This window comes from Protomyctophum parallelum, assembly GCF_964188405.1.
Source record: "Protomyctophum parallelum genome assembly, chromosome: 14".
Taxonomy (NCBI): domain Eukaryota; kingdom Metazoa; phylum Chordata; class Actinopteri; order Myctophiformes; family Myctophidae; genus Protomyctophum; species Protomyctophum parallelum.
The window spans coordinates 4,118,219-4,134,391 of NC_139709.1; the positions used below are offsets into that span (position 1 = coordinate 4,118,219).

Sequence of the window (16,173 nt, forward strand, 5' to 3'; positions counted from 1 at the left end):
TAGGGTAGGTACCCTCACATGTTCTCCCCGTGTCCCCTAGGGTAGGTACCCTCACATGTTCTCCCCGTGTCCCCTAGGGTAGGTTACCCTCACATGTTCTCCCCGTGTCCCCTAGGGTAGGTACCCTCACAAAAACATGCAGTGATCCTGGTCTCTAAACTGCCTCCCCCTGGCCAGCCGGGGCGCCTGATGGAGGGGGAAAAGGAACTGGTTGGAATAACGTGTTCCTTCCACGCGCTACGTCCAACCAGGGAAACTCCCCCCTGTCAGGTGTAAAGGAGCAACTTGGACACTCAGGCATGAAGGAAGCATGAGTTCAAGTCCATATATGGGGACTAGGTTGGCGGAGGGTGTGTAGAGCCCAGGATCACATTAGATGATTGACACAGGGGTGAAAATGGGTTACAAAATCGTGGGATAAAAATGAAAACTAAAAAAAAAAAAAAAAAAAAGAGGCATCAAAAGGGAAAATACATTCACAGGCTATACTCTGTTGGTCTTTAGCTCTTTCCATGTGGACAGTACACACTTATTTTGCCGTAACAATATACACTAAATAACCTGGCTCCCCCATACCTCTGTGACCTCCTCAAACGCCATGCCCTCTCTTGCTCCCTCAGGTCTGGTGATGCAAACCTCCTCGACGTCCCCAAAACCAAACGCCGTACGTGGGGGGGGGGACAGAGCTTTCGCCTTTGCTGCCCCAACCCTGTGGAATGCCCTCCCTAAGGCACTCAGAGATGCAAGCGTCTTTGGGTACTCAGAAAAGCGCTATATAAGTTTGTGATATTATTATTATTATTATACAGTACAGTACAGTAGGCCTACAGTTTGGGCTACACCGAGAGAAACAGACAAGAACTCGCATCATATAGAATAGATACTATAGGGGACTAGGGGTGCACGGTTATGAAAGTATGACCCATATCCCATCTCCGATCATTTGCAGCGTCATATCTGCCGATAGCTACTATAGATATAGAGCAGCACTGGAATGTAGACAGATATCTGTGAAAGCTTTAGAATATAGATCATTCAATGTTTAAAATACCGGTTATGAAACAAGTGCAGACTGTACAGCTGTACATCTTCAATCACTGAACAAAACACAATAGTTGGCAGACGTTGTACCAACAAGGACTGCAATCCCTTTAAACATTATGTTATAATTTAGCTATTGAAAAATAGCAGATCTACAAGCTCGTAGCGCGCCACCGAGTGGCGCGCCACGAGCTTGTAGGTCTGCTATTTTTGAAAAAGAATCGTGAAAATGTGGCGCAAATCCTGACAGAAAACTGTCAGGATTTAGAAGACATTTTATAAATTTCGACATCATGCAGGCCTACGTGGGGTAATCACATTTACCCTGCAGGTGTCCCAATTTTGGGCATGTCATTCTAGGCATCCCCCCCCCCAAACGTCTTAATTAAAAGTGGAAAATTAATGTGATCTTTAAAAAGTTTGCTAAAATAGCAGATCCGCAAACCACACTGTGACCTTGGAGATCGCTGTTCATCTCAAGTGGTCAAATGTTCTAGTTTTTGTTATTTTCCTCCCCCCACGTCCCCCCCCCCCACGTCCCCCCCTCTCTCCACTGGAGATATTGACCCCATTATTGAGCAATATTTACTTTGCTATGCGTCGCTGAGGCTTTGAACTATGGTAGCTTGACCGCCATGTGACAAACTGATGCTCTACCAAATGGACACGAAGGCCTGAAAATCCACCAAGGTTAGCAGATCGGCTGACAACATGATGACAGCCTTTGATGTATGAAATATATTCTAACGTTATTATAAGTGCATGTCACTCCGATTAATGCATGTTCAAATGCCATGATCTATGCACGTGCGGTGCGGTGCGGGGTGGAATGAATGTTGACTTCAGCTTTGTGTTGTTTGCAACCAGCATCCACGCACACACAACCCACACAAACTCTGTCTCTCTGAGTGGCTGCAGGTCAAAGTACACAACAATCCTATAAGCAAACAGTTTTACGAGAAACATTCCCTAGAGACTAGTGCATTCATACAGTGCAATAGGGTAACAATGACAACCCATATTGTTCTACTAGTTGCTTTGGCCTTTAGGTTTGATCTCTATCTGCTGATTCACTCTCATCTAACCGCTAATTAAATACTTATTCATTCTCATCCGAGCTGTATCAGTCTGATAGATACTGATTAAATCAAATCTTATCTCTGCATAAGCACACACCAGTGTCACTACTGCTTTATCAAGACTAAGTAATGACGCAACTGCTGAAACACAATTACTTTTCATTGTAGAACGCAACATATTATTGATTGTTGTGGAATTGTGGTGACCTATTATATTCTCTGATTAATTCAAAGATTTGCGCCACTTTTTCAAAAATAGAAGACCTACAAGTTCATAGCGCGGCACTCGTTGCTCAAATACTCAGGTCACATTTGTAAAGAGAAAGAAATCGGATTCCATGTGACTGGTTTTTGTGTTTAGACTTAAAACTAATCGGATTCCAATCTGGATGTCACTGTCACTGTGGCACAGATCTGATCTGGATGTCACTGTGGCACAGATCTGATCTGGATGTCACTGATGTGGCACAGATCTGATCTGGATGTCACTGTGGCACAGATCTGATCTGGATGTCACTGTGGCACAGATCTGATCTGGATGTCACTGTGGCACAGATCTGATCTGGATGTCACTGTGGCACAGATCTGATCTGGATGTCACTGTGGCACAGATCTGATCTGGATGTCACTGATGTGGCACAGATCTGATCTGGATGTCACTGATGTGGCACAGATCTGATCTGGATGTCACTGTGGCACAGATCTGATCTGGATGTCACTGATGTGGCACAGATCTGATCTGGATGTCACTGTGGCACAGATCTGATCTGGATGTCACTGTGGCACAGATCTGATCTGGATGTCACTGATGTGGCACAGATCTGATCTGGATGTCACTGATGTGGCACAGATCTGATCTGGATGTCACTGTGGCACAGATCTGATCTGGATGTCACTGTGGCACAGATCTGATCTGGATGTCACTGATGTGGCACAGATCTGATCTGGATGTCACTGTGGCACAGATCTGATCTGGATGTCACTGATGTGGCACAGATCTGATCTGGATGTCACTGTGGCACAGATCTGATCTGGATGTCACTGTGGCACAGATCTGATCTGGATGTCACTGATGTGGCACAGATCTGATCTGGATGTCACTGATGTGGCACAGATCTGATCTGGATGTCACTGTGGCACAGATCTGATCTGGATGTCACTGTGGCACAGATCTGATCTGGATGTCACTGTGGCACAGATCTGATCTGGATGTCACTGTGGCACAGATCTGATCTGGATGTCACTGATGTGGCACAGATCTGATCTGGATGTCACTGTGGCACAGATCTGATCTGGATGTCACTGTGGCACAGATCTGATCTGGATGTCACTGATGTGGCACAGATCTGATCTGGATGTCACTGTGGCACAGATCTGATTCAGGCTGCCAGTGCAAATGGGGCCTTAGGGCCGATTCATACTCCTATTTTAGAGCCGAATAAAAGTCGGTTCGGCTCTGTAGAGCCTACAATGTGACGTCATTTTGCTCTGTAGAGCCTACAATGTGACGTCATTTGGCGCTGTAGAGCCTACAATGTGACGTCATTTGGCTCTGTAGAGCCTACAATGTGACGTCATTTGGCTCTGTAGAGCCTACAATGTGACGTCATTTGGCTCTGTAGAGCCTACAATGTGACGTCATTTGGCTCTGTAGAGCCTACAATGTGACGTCATTTGGCTCCGTAGAGCCTACAATGTGACGTCATTTGGCTCCGTAGAGCCTACAATGTGACGTCATTTGGCTCTGTAGAGCCTACAATGTGACGTCATTTGGCTCTGTAGAGCCTACAATGTGACGTCATTTGGCTCTGTAGAGCCTACAATGTGACGTCATTTGGCTCTGTAGAGCCTACAATGTGACGTCATTTGGCTCTGTAGAGCCTACAATGTGACGTCATTTGAGGTTCGGGGGGGGGGGGGGGGGGGGGGGGGGGGCGGGTACCGTCCTAAAGTCGGCGCTTCGGTGCTACTGAAAATTTCTGACGAGCCGAAATCATTTCGGCACTACAGCGCCGAAACAGCGGTAAAACAGGAGTATGAATCGGCCCTTAGTCTGCCGATAATATTTCTGACGATACACAGCAGATCTACAAGCTCATAGTGCGGCACCGAGTGCCGTGCTATGAGCTTGTAGGTCTGCTATTTCTTTTTAAATGTGCCTGAAACCTTAGAATTGTTATTGTTACAGAGCGAGTTTTTAACTCAAATCTTTGCTACTGGGAGGGTCCCTGGAACTACAACATATTTTCAGATGGGGGTCGGCGGCCAATGTCATATATATTTGACATGAATATGTTTGAGAATGACCGACATAGAAACATATGGGTTTTTCAGAAAGCTGTCAGGATTCAGAAGACTTTTTTTTTAATTTCAACGTCAGGCCTAAATGGGTTAATGTTGTCAACTAATGTTGTTGCTGCTGAATTAGTTACATTTTCGCTAGAAACAGACAGCATCAAATGTGAGTGACTGATTGTCGTGAACCATGCAGACACATCGGCAGGACAGTTTGTTTATTTTTTGGAGCACAATTCTTATACGAGACGATTTTAAGACGTTATTCTCCCTAGAGAAATTACGATCTGTGAAACCAGGGGATGAGCGAGTGACGTCAGGACTTCAGCGCTCTAGCCTATAGAAGCATCATTTGCAAATGATGGGCTGAATTTATTTTAATAATAAAATACAAAACAGGGGAGTGGGGGTTCAAAGATGGACTTTAAAAAACAAGGTATCGTTTGGTATCATTTTGGTCCATGAATCAAGTACAACAGTGACTGAGTTTCAACCTTTTTCTTATCAAGGTCCAATTATTTATTGGACACTTTCCTGTGAACATCATATTTTCAGATGGGGGTCGGTGGCCAATACAATTTCATATAATCATGGGGGTCCTTGACATGAAATAGTTTGAGAACCACTGACATGGAAACATAGGGTTTTAACCCTGTGAGAACCACTGACATGGAAACATAGGGTTTTAACCCTGTGAGAACCACTGACATGGAAACATAGGGTTTTAACCCTGTGAGAACCACTGACATGGAAACACAGGGTTTTAACCCTGTGAGAACCACTGACATGGAAACATAGGGTTTTAACCCTGTGAGAACCACTGACATGGAAACATAGGGTTTTAACCCTGTGAGAACCACTGACATGGAAACATAGGGTTTTAACCCTGTGAGAACCACTGACATGGAAACATAGGGTTTTAACCCTGTGAGAACCACTGACATGGAAACATAGGGTTTTAACCCTGTGAGAACCACTGACATGGAAACACAGGGTTTTAACCCTGTGAGAACCACTGACATAGAAACATAGGGTTTTAACCCTGTGAGAACCACTGACATGGAAACATAGGGTTTTAACCCTGTGAGAACCACTGACATGGAAACATAGGGTTTTAACCCTGTGAGAACCACTGACATGGAAACATAGGGTTTTAACCCTGTGAGAACCACTGACATGGAAACATAGGGTTTTAACCCTGTGAGAACCACTGACATGGAAACACAGGGTTTTAACCCTGTGAGAACCACTGACATGGAAACATAGGGTTTTAACCCTGTGAGAACCACTGACATGGAAACATAGGGTTTTTCAGAAAACTGTCTCGGCACACCAACGCACCTGTCCGTGGTCAGAGGAGGGAAGCCAGGCGCGAGGAAGAATCCAATGTTGTGGTAGTCAGCAAACAGAATTGAAGATTGTTCTGCTATTCAGGGGGCACGGTGGCACAGTCTGTAGTGCTGGCGCCTCACAGCTAGAAGGTCCTGGGTTCGATTCGCGCTCGGGGACGCTGGCGGCGTGTCATCAGTGCCCATACCCGAGGCGGGGGTTGGCGAAAGGGCCTTTCTGTGTGGAGTTTGCATGTTCTCCCCGTGTCCCCTATAGGGTAGGTACCCTCACAAAAGACATGCAGTAATCCTGGTCACTATAAACTGCCTCCCCCTGGCCAGCCGGGGCGCCTGATGGAGGGGAAAGGAACTGGTCTCTATACTGCCTCCCCCTGGCCAGCCGGGGCGCCTGATGGAGGGGAAAGGAACTGGTCTCTATACTGCCTCCCCCTGGCCAGCCGGGGCGCCTGATGGAGGGGAAAGGAACTGGTTGGTTAACGTGTTCCTTCCAACCAGGGAATCTCCCCCCTGTCAGGTGTAAAGGAGCAACTTGGACACTCAGGCATGAAGGAAGCATGAGTTCAAGTCCGTTGCTCTCCCCTTGTCCCCCATATATGGGGACTAGGTTGGTCTCCCCTTGTCCCCCATATATGGGGACTAGGTTGCTCTCCCCTTGTCCCCCATATATGGGGACTAGGTTGGTCTCCCCTTGTCCCCCATATATGGGGACTAGGTTGGTCTCCCCTTGTCCCCCATATATGGGGACTAGGTTGGTCTCCCCTTGTCCCCCATATATGGGGCCTAGGTTGGTGGAGGGTGTGTAGAGCCCAGGATCACATTAGAACATTGACACAGGGGTGAAAAATGGGTTACAAAAGCGTGGGAGAAAAAAAAAGAAAAGAGAGATCAAGTAAAAGGAGATCAAGCAGTGTCCTGCTCGTTGAGCCACCAGATGTTTACTGCTGCTGCTTATGTTTTTGGATAGGCTTGGTATGGGGGTGGTTGAGGGCTGGTACCATAGACTGTAAGAAAATATGGACAAAGGTTCCCCGGGTCTAACATGAACGTAAAATGAAGCCTGTCAGTCCTTGAAGTGTAAGTCGCCATCTTTCTAGATCCGTTTGGGCCCAGCTGGCCCATTGGCTGGCTCCGTTTGGGCCCAGCTGGCCCATTGGCTGGCCCAGACAACGAAGCGGGACTTCCCCCCCCTTCTTCTTAGTTGGTTTTTATTTTGACTCGAGTGGGTGGGGACTCCCGTTCATAGACTGTAACGGTAGCCACGCCCCTCAGAACATACGCGACTTTATGGTCATTTTTTTTATAAATGGGACCATAATTTTCCAAAAAGAATATTATGACATTAGAAATGAGACTTTAAACTAGTGCCCCACTGCCCCACTGGCTGGTACCCACTGACACAATGGCCGCGTTCGGAAATAGCACACTGTGCAATGCAAACTAATAGGCAAGTGCGCTCCCGCACTGGGGGGCGGGATAACATTGATTCAAAGATTAATCGCGATGCGGACATGAAGGGACGATTATGAATCGATTCACAAATGTGAAAAATCGATGTTGGTACAGAATTCATTATTATTATTTTATTTTTTTTACAGAAAGCTGCGTAACGTTTTTTTTGTTTGTTCGTAGTGTAATAATAAAAGATAATGTTAAGTAAATAAATCCGTTTTCATTAGGGATCATTATAAAAGCACTTTTGTTTATTAGTCATGAGGGGGGGAAACACATGGAGATGCAGGTAATCGATCATGTATATAATCGAAGGTAATCGATCGTTTATAATCGAATCGTAGCCCTCTCTGAATCAGAATCGGGTTATTACCCAGAGATTCCCGACCCCTGACCCCTAATTGCAAGCAGCTAGCACGTCAGCCAATCATTGTTCCGGTTCGGGCATCACATGTCTCTTTTCCCCCCCGCTGTCGTTGTAACAACATAATCCAAACAGTTAACCCCTTTTGGTGTTAGCATTACGCTATGCGTTAGCTATTGAAAAACAGCAGATCTACAAGCTCATAGCGCGCCACCGAGTGGCGCGCTACGAGCTTGTAGGTCTGCTGTTTTTTGAAAAATCGAAGAAGAACGACTGACATAATTATAGAAACATCGCTTTTTCAGAAAACTGTCAGGATGTAGAAGAACATTTTGTATAGAATCTGATCCCAGGTCAGAACGGGTTAATGTGCAAAGAGGAGGAGGGGCACCTAGGGGGGGGGTCCGCTTCAGGACAAGACCCCGGCTATGAGTTCCTCCTCCTCCTCCTCCTCCTCTTCCTCCTCCTCTTCCTCCTCCTCCTCCTCCTCCTCGTCCCCCCCCTCGACCACCACGGCGTCAGCCGAGGGACTGGTACCGGCGCCACCACCACCACCACCACCACCGCCGCAGGTGGCCATGAGGCCCAGGCCCAGCTCGGCCAGCTCCTCGGGGCTCATGTCCGTGGTGGCGGTGACCATGATCTTGGTCTCCAGGCGGTTGCACAGCGTGCGGTAGGAGGGCAGCGGGTAGCCCAGCTCGCGCATGTACTCGTAGCCCTTGGTGCCCACGGCCGCGCGGACCTTGCGCGCCCGCAGCACGGTCTCCGGGGACCACACGGCGCGCCGCGAGTGCTTGGCGAGGGAGAGCGCGCGGATCTGGTCCTCGTACAGGAAGCTCTGGAGGCTCTTCTCCACGCGGTCCAGACGGAACAGACGCTTCTTCATCTCCTCCGCCTGGAGGGAGGGGGAGGGGGGGGGGGAAGGGAGGGAGGGAGGGAGAGAGAGAGGGAGACAGAGAGAGGGAGAGGGAGAGGGAGAGGGAGAGGGAGAGGGAGAGGGAGAGGGAGAGGGAGAGGGAGAGGGAGAGGGAGAGGGAGAGGGAGAGGGAGAGAGAGAGAGAGAGAGAGAGGGAGAGAGAGAGGGAGAGGGAGAGGGAGAGGGAGAGGGAGAGAGAGAGAGAGAGAGAGAGGGAGAGGGAGAGAGAGAGAGAGACAGGGTTATAATTAAAGATAAAAGAAACATCTTCCCGAAGCCCACAAACTGCGATAATGCAAGTTGTGTACTCGATTATCGATTGTATACCATCTGATACCAGTGTGTAATAGGCCTGACGTCGAAATAAAATGAAAAGAAGTGCCGCGTTTTTAAGATTTTTCAAAAATAGCAGACCTACAAGCTCGTAGCGCGCCACTCGGTGGCGCTCTATGAGCTTGTAGATCTGCTATTTAAAATAGATCAGGCTCTTAAAATGCTAGTAAAACTACACATACAGTACAATACAATGCAATACAATAAAAGAAAGACATAGTGTATAGTGTGCCAGCACACAACAACACCATGCGTTGATGATGCCATCTGTGCATATGTGCAACCACGCAACACCATGTCCATACAAAAACACAATACAATACAATACAGGAACAGATCAACATGGCACAGGGGACAGAACAACTGCAAAGTGAAGTGGAAAAATGACACCGGTGATGAAAACGAAATAGTGCTGAATAGTTACTCATGATTACAGATTTGATTTGTTTTTAGCCACCTCTTCAGGTTAAATTCGCTGGCGTTCAGGTGGTTAAATGTCTATGAAGCTATTTTCAATCCATCGTTAATGGAAACCACCATCCTCTCCAGTTGTACTCATTACACATAACGTACATAGATAGCATTTCTGTAGACTTAGATAGCATTTGACACAGACTTATAGCATGTTATGTAGACAGCACTATAATTGCATTGTATATAGTCATAGCATGCCATAGTACATATGTATAGCATAGTAGTATATATGTACATATAGTTTATATGTATAGTTTCATTATATAGATATTCCACTGTTACTTTCTTAGCTTACGCATGTTTCATGATAAATGCTGTTATGTGATGTATTCCCATGCTTTTGTTCTTGCTTAATGTAAGTCGCTCTGGATTAAGAGCGATTAAGAGCGACTTAAATTTACAATTGTAAATTGTAAATTGTATACACATAACACTGCATCTTAGCAGAGAAGATTTACATTTATGCGTACCGTAATATGACATGAATGCAAGGTTAAATGTAAGTAACAGTGTAATAGAGGGGTGAAACGGTAATGTACAGTACAGTACAGTACAGTACAGTACAGTACAGTACAGTACAGTACAGTACAGTACAGTACAGTACAGTACAGTACAGTACAGTACAGGGGTGACGAAAACATTTGAGAAGCACTGCGTTAGAAAGACCTCTTTCTGCAGCTGTGTTCTCTGTCTTTTCTCGTCTTTTTTTTGTTATCCCACAATTTTGAAAGCCATTTTTTCACCAAGGCCCCTTTTTAAACTAGCTCCTCACCACTCAACTCGCCCTACACACCGCCACTCGGTTTGAGCATAGATATATAAATAACAGAGACGCAATGCAATGCAAGTGGATGGGAGGGGGATCCCGGTGCCGTCTCTATTATTGATATATCTATGCTCAAAACCGAGTGGAAGTGTGTAGGACGAGTGGCGAGGAGCTAGTTTCAAAAAGGGGGTAGGCGTCTATTATCTAATCTGTAATCCTGGCCGCTACACTTCCTCTGCCAACCTGGGTGGGGAGAGCAACGGACTGACCTCATGCTTCCTTCCACGCGCTACGTCCATTTGGACGTAGCGCGTGGAAGGAACACGTTATTCCAACCAGTTCCATCAGGCGCCCCGGCTGGCCAAGGGGGGAGGTACTTTAGAGACCAGGATTACTGCATGTCTTTTGTGAGGGTACCTACCCTAGGGTGACACGGGGAGAACAAGCAGACTCCACACAGAAAGACCCTTTCGCCCACCCCGCCAAGGGTATGGGCACAGTGAGGCGGGAGTCGAACCCAGGACCTCTTTCTGCAGCCGCGCTGCGTCTCCTGCTCACCAGTGTTGTGTTTGGCAGCAAATTTCTATTTTAGTTTTAGTCATTAGTCTCTTGAATAGTTTTCACTTAGTTTTAGTCACATTTTAGTCACCTGGAATGTTCTAGTGTTTAGTCTAGTTTTTGTTGACTAAATGTCATACGATTTTAGTCGACTAAATCTACAGTTGACTTAGTCTACTAAAATGTGTTTTGACAGGCCTTGATGTCGTTGTAGTGACATATTTTACACTTTGGTTGCATGCTGAAAATAGCAGATATACAATCTCACAACGCGAGACAACGAGATTGTATATCTGCTATTTTCAGCATGCAACCCAGCATAAAACTGGATCTCTTGTCCACTAGTCCCTTCCTAACATTTTAGTCTAGTTTTTTGTTTGTTGACGAAATTGTCAGTATATTTAGTCTTAGTTTTAGTCATCATAGATTCGTTTTTATTTCGTTTTAGTCAGTGAAAAGAGGTAGTCGACGAACATTTTCCGTCTTAGTTTTAGTCGACGAAAACAACACTCACCTCTTTCTGCAGACGCGCAGTGTGCCTCTCCTGCTCACCTCTTTCTGCAGACGCGCAGTGTGCCTCTCCTGCTCACCTCTTTCTGCAGACGCGCAGTGTGCCTCTCCTGCTCACCTCTTTCTGCAGACGCGCAGTGTGCCTCTCCTGCTCACCTCTTTCTGCAGACGCGCAGTGTGCCTCTCCTGCTCACCTCTTTCTGCAGACGCGCAGTGTGCCTCTCCTGCTCACCTCTTTCTGCAGACGCGCAGTGTGCCTCTCCTGCTCACCTCTTTCTGCAGACGCGCAGTGTGCCTCTCCTGCTCACCTCTGTCTGCAGACGCGCAGTGTGCCTCTCCTGCTCACCTCTGTCTGCAGACGCGCAGTGTGCCTCTCCTGCTCACCTCTTTCTGCAGACGCGCAGTGTGCCTCTCCTGCTCCTGCAGCTGTTTCCTGAGGAGCTGACAGTGCGTGCAGGGCGGCTGCAGCTCCTCCGCCGCCCCGTCGGCCTCGTCGTCGTCCAGGCCCGGCAGAGGGGTGCGCCGGGCGTAGCCGTGTTCCCCGAAGCCCAGCTCTCTGTCCACTGAGGAGGTAGGAGGTTATTAATAACCCCGTTCTGACCTGAGATCAGATTCATACGAGGTTTCCCACTGGACACACACACACTGGTCTGATGATTAACCCATTCTGACCTGAGATCAGATTCTAAAAATGTCAAGTCGTTCTTCGATTCTTTTCAAAAAATAGCAGACCTACAAGCTCGTAGCGCGCCACTCGGTGGCGAGCTATGAGCTTGTAGATCTGCTATTTTTCAATAGCTAAAGCATAACATGATGCTAACACCAAAATGGGTTCCCGTTCAGAATGGGTTAATAACCCCGTTCGTACATGAGCAATAAGCCACCGACAGAATTATATCGCCCCGGTTCCTCGTGGTACAGGACAGTAGAAACAGTGCCATTATACAGTAAGTGTGAATAAGTGTGAGAATACATGGGCTTCTAAATAAAAGCAATGCGGGTTTTAGTCCACCGATATGATAATGAAAGTATGTTATATTTTCTAATTATCTTAAGTAATCATTGGCGAGTATTTGGCCCGCGGGCCGTACAATAACAATATATACGATTTATATAGCGCTTTTCTGGGTACCCAAAGTCGCTTTACAGAAAGAAGTACAGACATATTTTATTAGAAAACTATTTAAAAGGTTTAAAAGGTTAAAGTAGAATTCCATACTAAAAGGCTTTCTTACCTTTCTTTGTAGTCGTTACGTCCCCACCAAAGAGGTCCAGGTGTTATTTTGTGCAAAAGCTCCTTATTGGCTATTTCCCCTACCATAAGCCCTAAATTAATTGCATTGAATTGAATGGGGATTGAATGGGGCTATGGTGTGTTGTGCTAATTCGCTTATTTCCATTGCTCAAAATTATAATTTCTTTGTATATATCCTCTCTTCATAATGTAAATAATATCCCAAGCGGCACACTTTACTACTTCTTTCGATGGAAATAAGCAAACTAGCACAACACCCCATAGCCCCATTCAATTCCCATTCAATGCAATGCAATTCATGTAGGGCTTATGGTAGGGAAAATAGCCAATAAGGAGTTTTTGCACAAAAAAACCCACCTGGACCTCTTTGGTGGGGACGTAACAACTACAAAGAAAGATAAGAAAGCATTCTAGCATGGAATTCTTCTTTAAAAACTAGAAATCTAAATCAAAGGGGACAAACAAGAAGGGGGGGTGTATGTGTGTGTGTGTGTGTGTGTGTGTGGGGGGGGTTATGTAGGGAAAGCCAGTTTGAAAAGCTGGGTTTTGAGTGTGCTTTTGAACATTTGGAAGGTGGGGGGGGGGGCAGCTCTGATGATGTGAGTTGGGAGTGAGTTCCAAAGAGAAGGGGCAGCCACTGTGAAGGCCCTGTCCGTCTCCCCATAGCCTGACCTAAGCAGAGACATTTCTGGTCTAGAGGGGCGGGTCGCGCCTCAGAAATGCGCGCACCCTGATTGGATCTCATCGATCTGTCCGTCACCCCTGGCCCCTCCTCTCCCCCCTAGTGCAGCGCTATACGTCACATCATTTATAGCGACGCCCACCCGGAAGGGTTGACTCCCACTTTTAGACTGGTTCAGCCCACGGCTTTTTCCAGGCTTTCATCTTTCGCGCAGACGAAATGAATGCCTGGGTATGGAGGCTAGTCTCCCCATGTCCCTTTGTTGGGTTTGTGGGACAATGCCCAGGTCTGTTACAGGGTGTGTTACCTGGTTCCGTTTTGAGGGGCATCAGGAGGTATGGGGAGGAGGAGGTGGAGGTGGAGGTGGTGTTGGTGATGACCGGGTACGGAGGGTCCTTCAGGGGCGGTCCTTCCTTGAAGACGGTGGGGATGGCGTTGGGCTTCAGCTTCTTGCCTCCGGCAGGCGTCCGGGCGATCTCCTCAAACTGACTCTGTTCAAAGTGGTCCTGCACGCGCACGCACACACACACGGTTACAAAAATACAGTGCTATGATACAGTCAGTATAAAAGGGCCTTTCAAACGCGAAGCCATATTTCTTTTTCATTTCAACCTTTATTTAGTTCTCGGAGAACACACTGAGGGCTGGGACCCTCTTTTTCAGTGGTGCCGAGATTACAACACATCAACATATGCCAAGTTGAAAGCGATATAGAGAAGGAAGAGAGCTGTATTTTAGTGAAGTCTGTCTGTAAGGTGTTCCAAGTGTGTGGGGCTGCAGCGCACTTGAAGGCAGATTTTTCCAGATGTAGCGGAGGCATGTATGGTATAATGCGCCTATAGTTCATTTTCAATGAGACCTGCGTTTTTGCGCTCGCTGAGACGCTAATTTCGTCAGACCTGGATTCTGTTTAGCTTTTTTTTTGACAGTTACATTTGACAGTTTGCAAATGGAACCATTCTGTACTCTCAGGCTTACATGTGTCCTTTGTCCATCAGTCGAGGCTTAATCAGGACTTTGGCCAGGGGGAGTATAGGCTGAGCTCAGCTGTGGACATTAATCTACTCTCGTCTGGTTGAATACTTTATTAACAGTTTGCATGGACAAGCTAAAGGGATGAATCCAAGAAAGCCTATTGGCTTGTTTCCATTGGGAAACAACCAATAAAGCGCATTCGAATTGAACTTTTTACCTGGCACAGTTTGCAGTGGTGGAAAGGTAACTAAGTACATTTACTACATTTAACAAAATATATATATATATATTTTAAATATATTCTGCAAAATATGTACTTTTAAATGGTGCATTTATAAAGCGCCAAATTTATCCAAGGCGCTTTACATAGATTGTGCATTACATTCACACACACACACACACACACACACACACACACACACACACACACACACACACACACACACACACACACACACACACACACACACACACACACACACACACACACACACACACACACACACACACACACACACACACACACACACACACACACACACACACACACACACACACGACAGAGGAAACCGTGCAAGGCACCAACCAGCACATCGGGAGCAATTAGGTGTTCAGTGTCTTGCTCAAGGACACTTCGACACTAACTCTGGGGGAGGAGCCCACAGGGTTCGAACTGGCAACCTCGCGGTTCCCATCCGGCCACTCTACCCACTGATCCACCGCCGCCCACTTTTGCTTTTGGTGCTTGATATAGTATTTCTACATTGCAGTATTGATACTTCTACTCAAGTAAAAACATTTGAGTATTTTTTCCACCAATCATGTGTGGCATGATTTGTTTTCTTTGTTTTTTTACCTGGCACAGTCTGGAGTGATCAGTTCTTTTTTTACCTGGCACAGTCTGGAGTGATCAGTTCTTTTTTTACCTGGCACAGTCTGGAGTGATCAGTTCTTTTTTTACCTGGCACAGTCGGGAGTGATCAGTTCTTTTTTTACCTGGCACAGTCGGGAGTGATCAGTTGGCATAAAATCTCTCCTACAGTTGACGACCCATTTCTTGTTCCTGATGGCGTCCTTGGGGAACCTGATCGATCGATCGATTGATTGATTTAACATATTTTATTTCAGAGTATGCAGAATTGCAGTGGCGTGCACAGATACACTAGGGGGTGCTAGAGCACCCCCTGCCCTTTTGGCAATGTGCTCTTGAAAAAAAAAAAAAAAAAAAAAAAAAGTTCTTCTTTTTCTTAATTTGTAGTGTGTGGACCATGCGGTGACATTGATCAAATCTTCGATTTAAAAAAAATAGCAGACCTACAAGCTCATAGCGCGCCACTCGGTGGCGCGCTATGAGCTTGTAGATCTGCTATTTTTCAATAGCTAAAGCACCAAAATGGGTTCCCGCCCCAAAATGTGCTGCACAAGGTGCCCTTTTTTTTCACTTGAGCACCTGCCCCTCTAAATGTCTGTGCACGCCACTGCAGAATTGGAACCTATTATGGGTACATTTCAAACGAAAGCACAATTAAGTCAAATAAAACACTTATTGTTTACAACAGGGTCCACCAACTTTCAACTCATCAGAACATTTAGAGACGTTCAAATATAATATACACAATATATATATATATATATATATATATATATATATATATATATATATATATAAAAATAAAAACAGAAAATCATCATAATAAAAAAGGAAAAAAAGAGCAGGGAAAAAAAGTACAGTAAAGTACAGTGCTATGGATGGGGGAGGGGGGGAAGAGAGGGGGAGGGGGGGTGGACCCACCTGAACAGCTGTTTCCCTATGGTGGTGGAGTTGGAGCAGTTGGGAGCCGAGCAGCCACCCATTATAATTATTATAATAATAATAATAATTAATAATAACACTATAAAAGATCTAAAACGCTAAATGGTGATGACGTTATAGCTGCACGCACGTCGGACTATACAGTATGCATCACTTACTTTTACCTAGCGAGGGAGGGAGGGAAGGTAAAAGAAACAAAACGAAATAAATAATGTCGCATCATCAGAACTCGTCTTACAAACGCACGGCCGTTGTGAGGTAATGTTTAAATTAAGGTTACACACAAAATGATGCTATTTATCAGTGAACACAGC

The 16,173-nt window shown here is 46.1% G+C and overlaps 1 protein-coding gene across 1 annotated transcript; it reads right to left on the bottom strand.

Annotated features, from left to right (window-relative positions):
- Nucleotides 1-7,986: 7,986 nt before the first annotated feature.
- On the bottom strand, nucleotides 7,987-15,929 carry LOC310870672 (uncharacterized protein; the record flags this gene model as incomplete). Its single annotated transcript, XM_083781941.1, has 5 exons — nucleotides 15,839-15,929; nucleotides 15,043-15,130; nucleotides 13,379-13,577; nucleotides 11,519-11,697; nucleotides 7,987-8,472 (listed from the first exon to the last, which is right to left on the bottom strand). Exons 1-5 carry the CDS (start codon nucleotides 15,898-15,900, stop codon nucleotides 7,987-7,989), a joined length of 1,014 nt encoding a protein of 337 aa, XP_083638067.1. The 5' UTR covers nucleotides 15,901-15,929.
- Nucleotides 15,930-16,173: the final 244 nt, after the last annotated feature.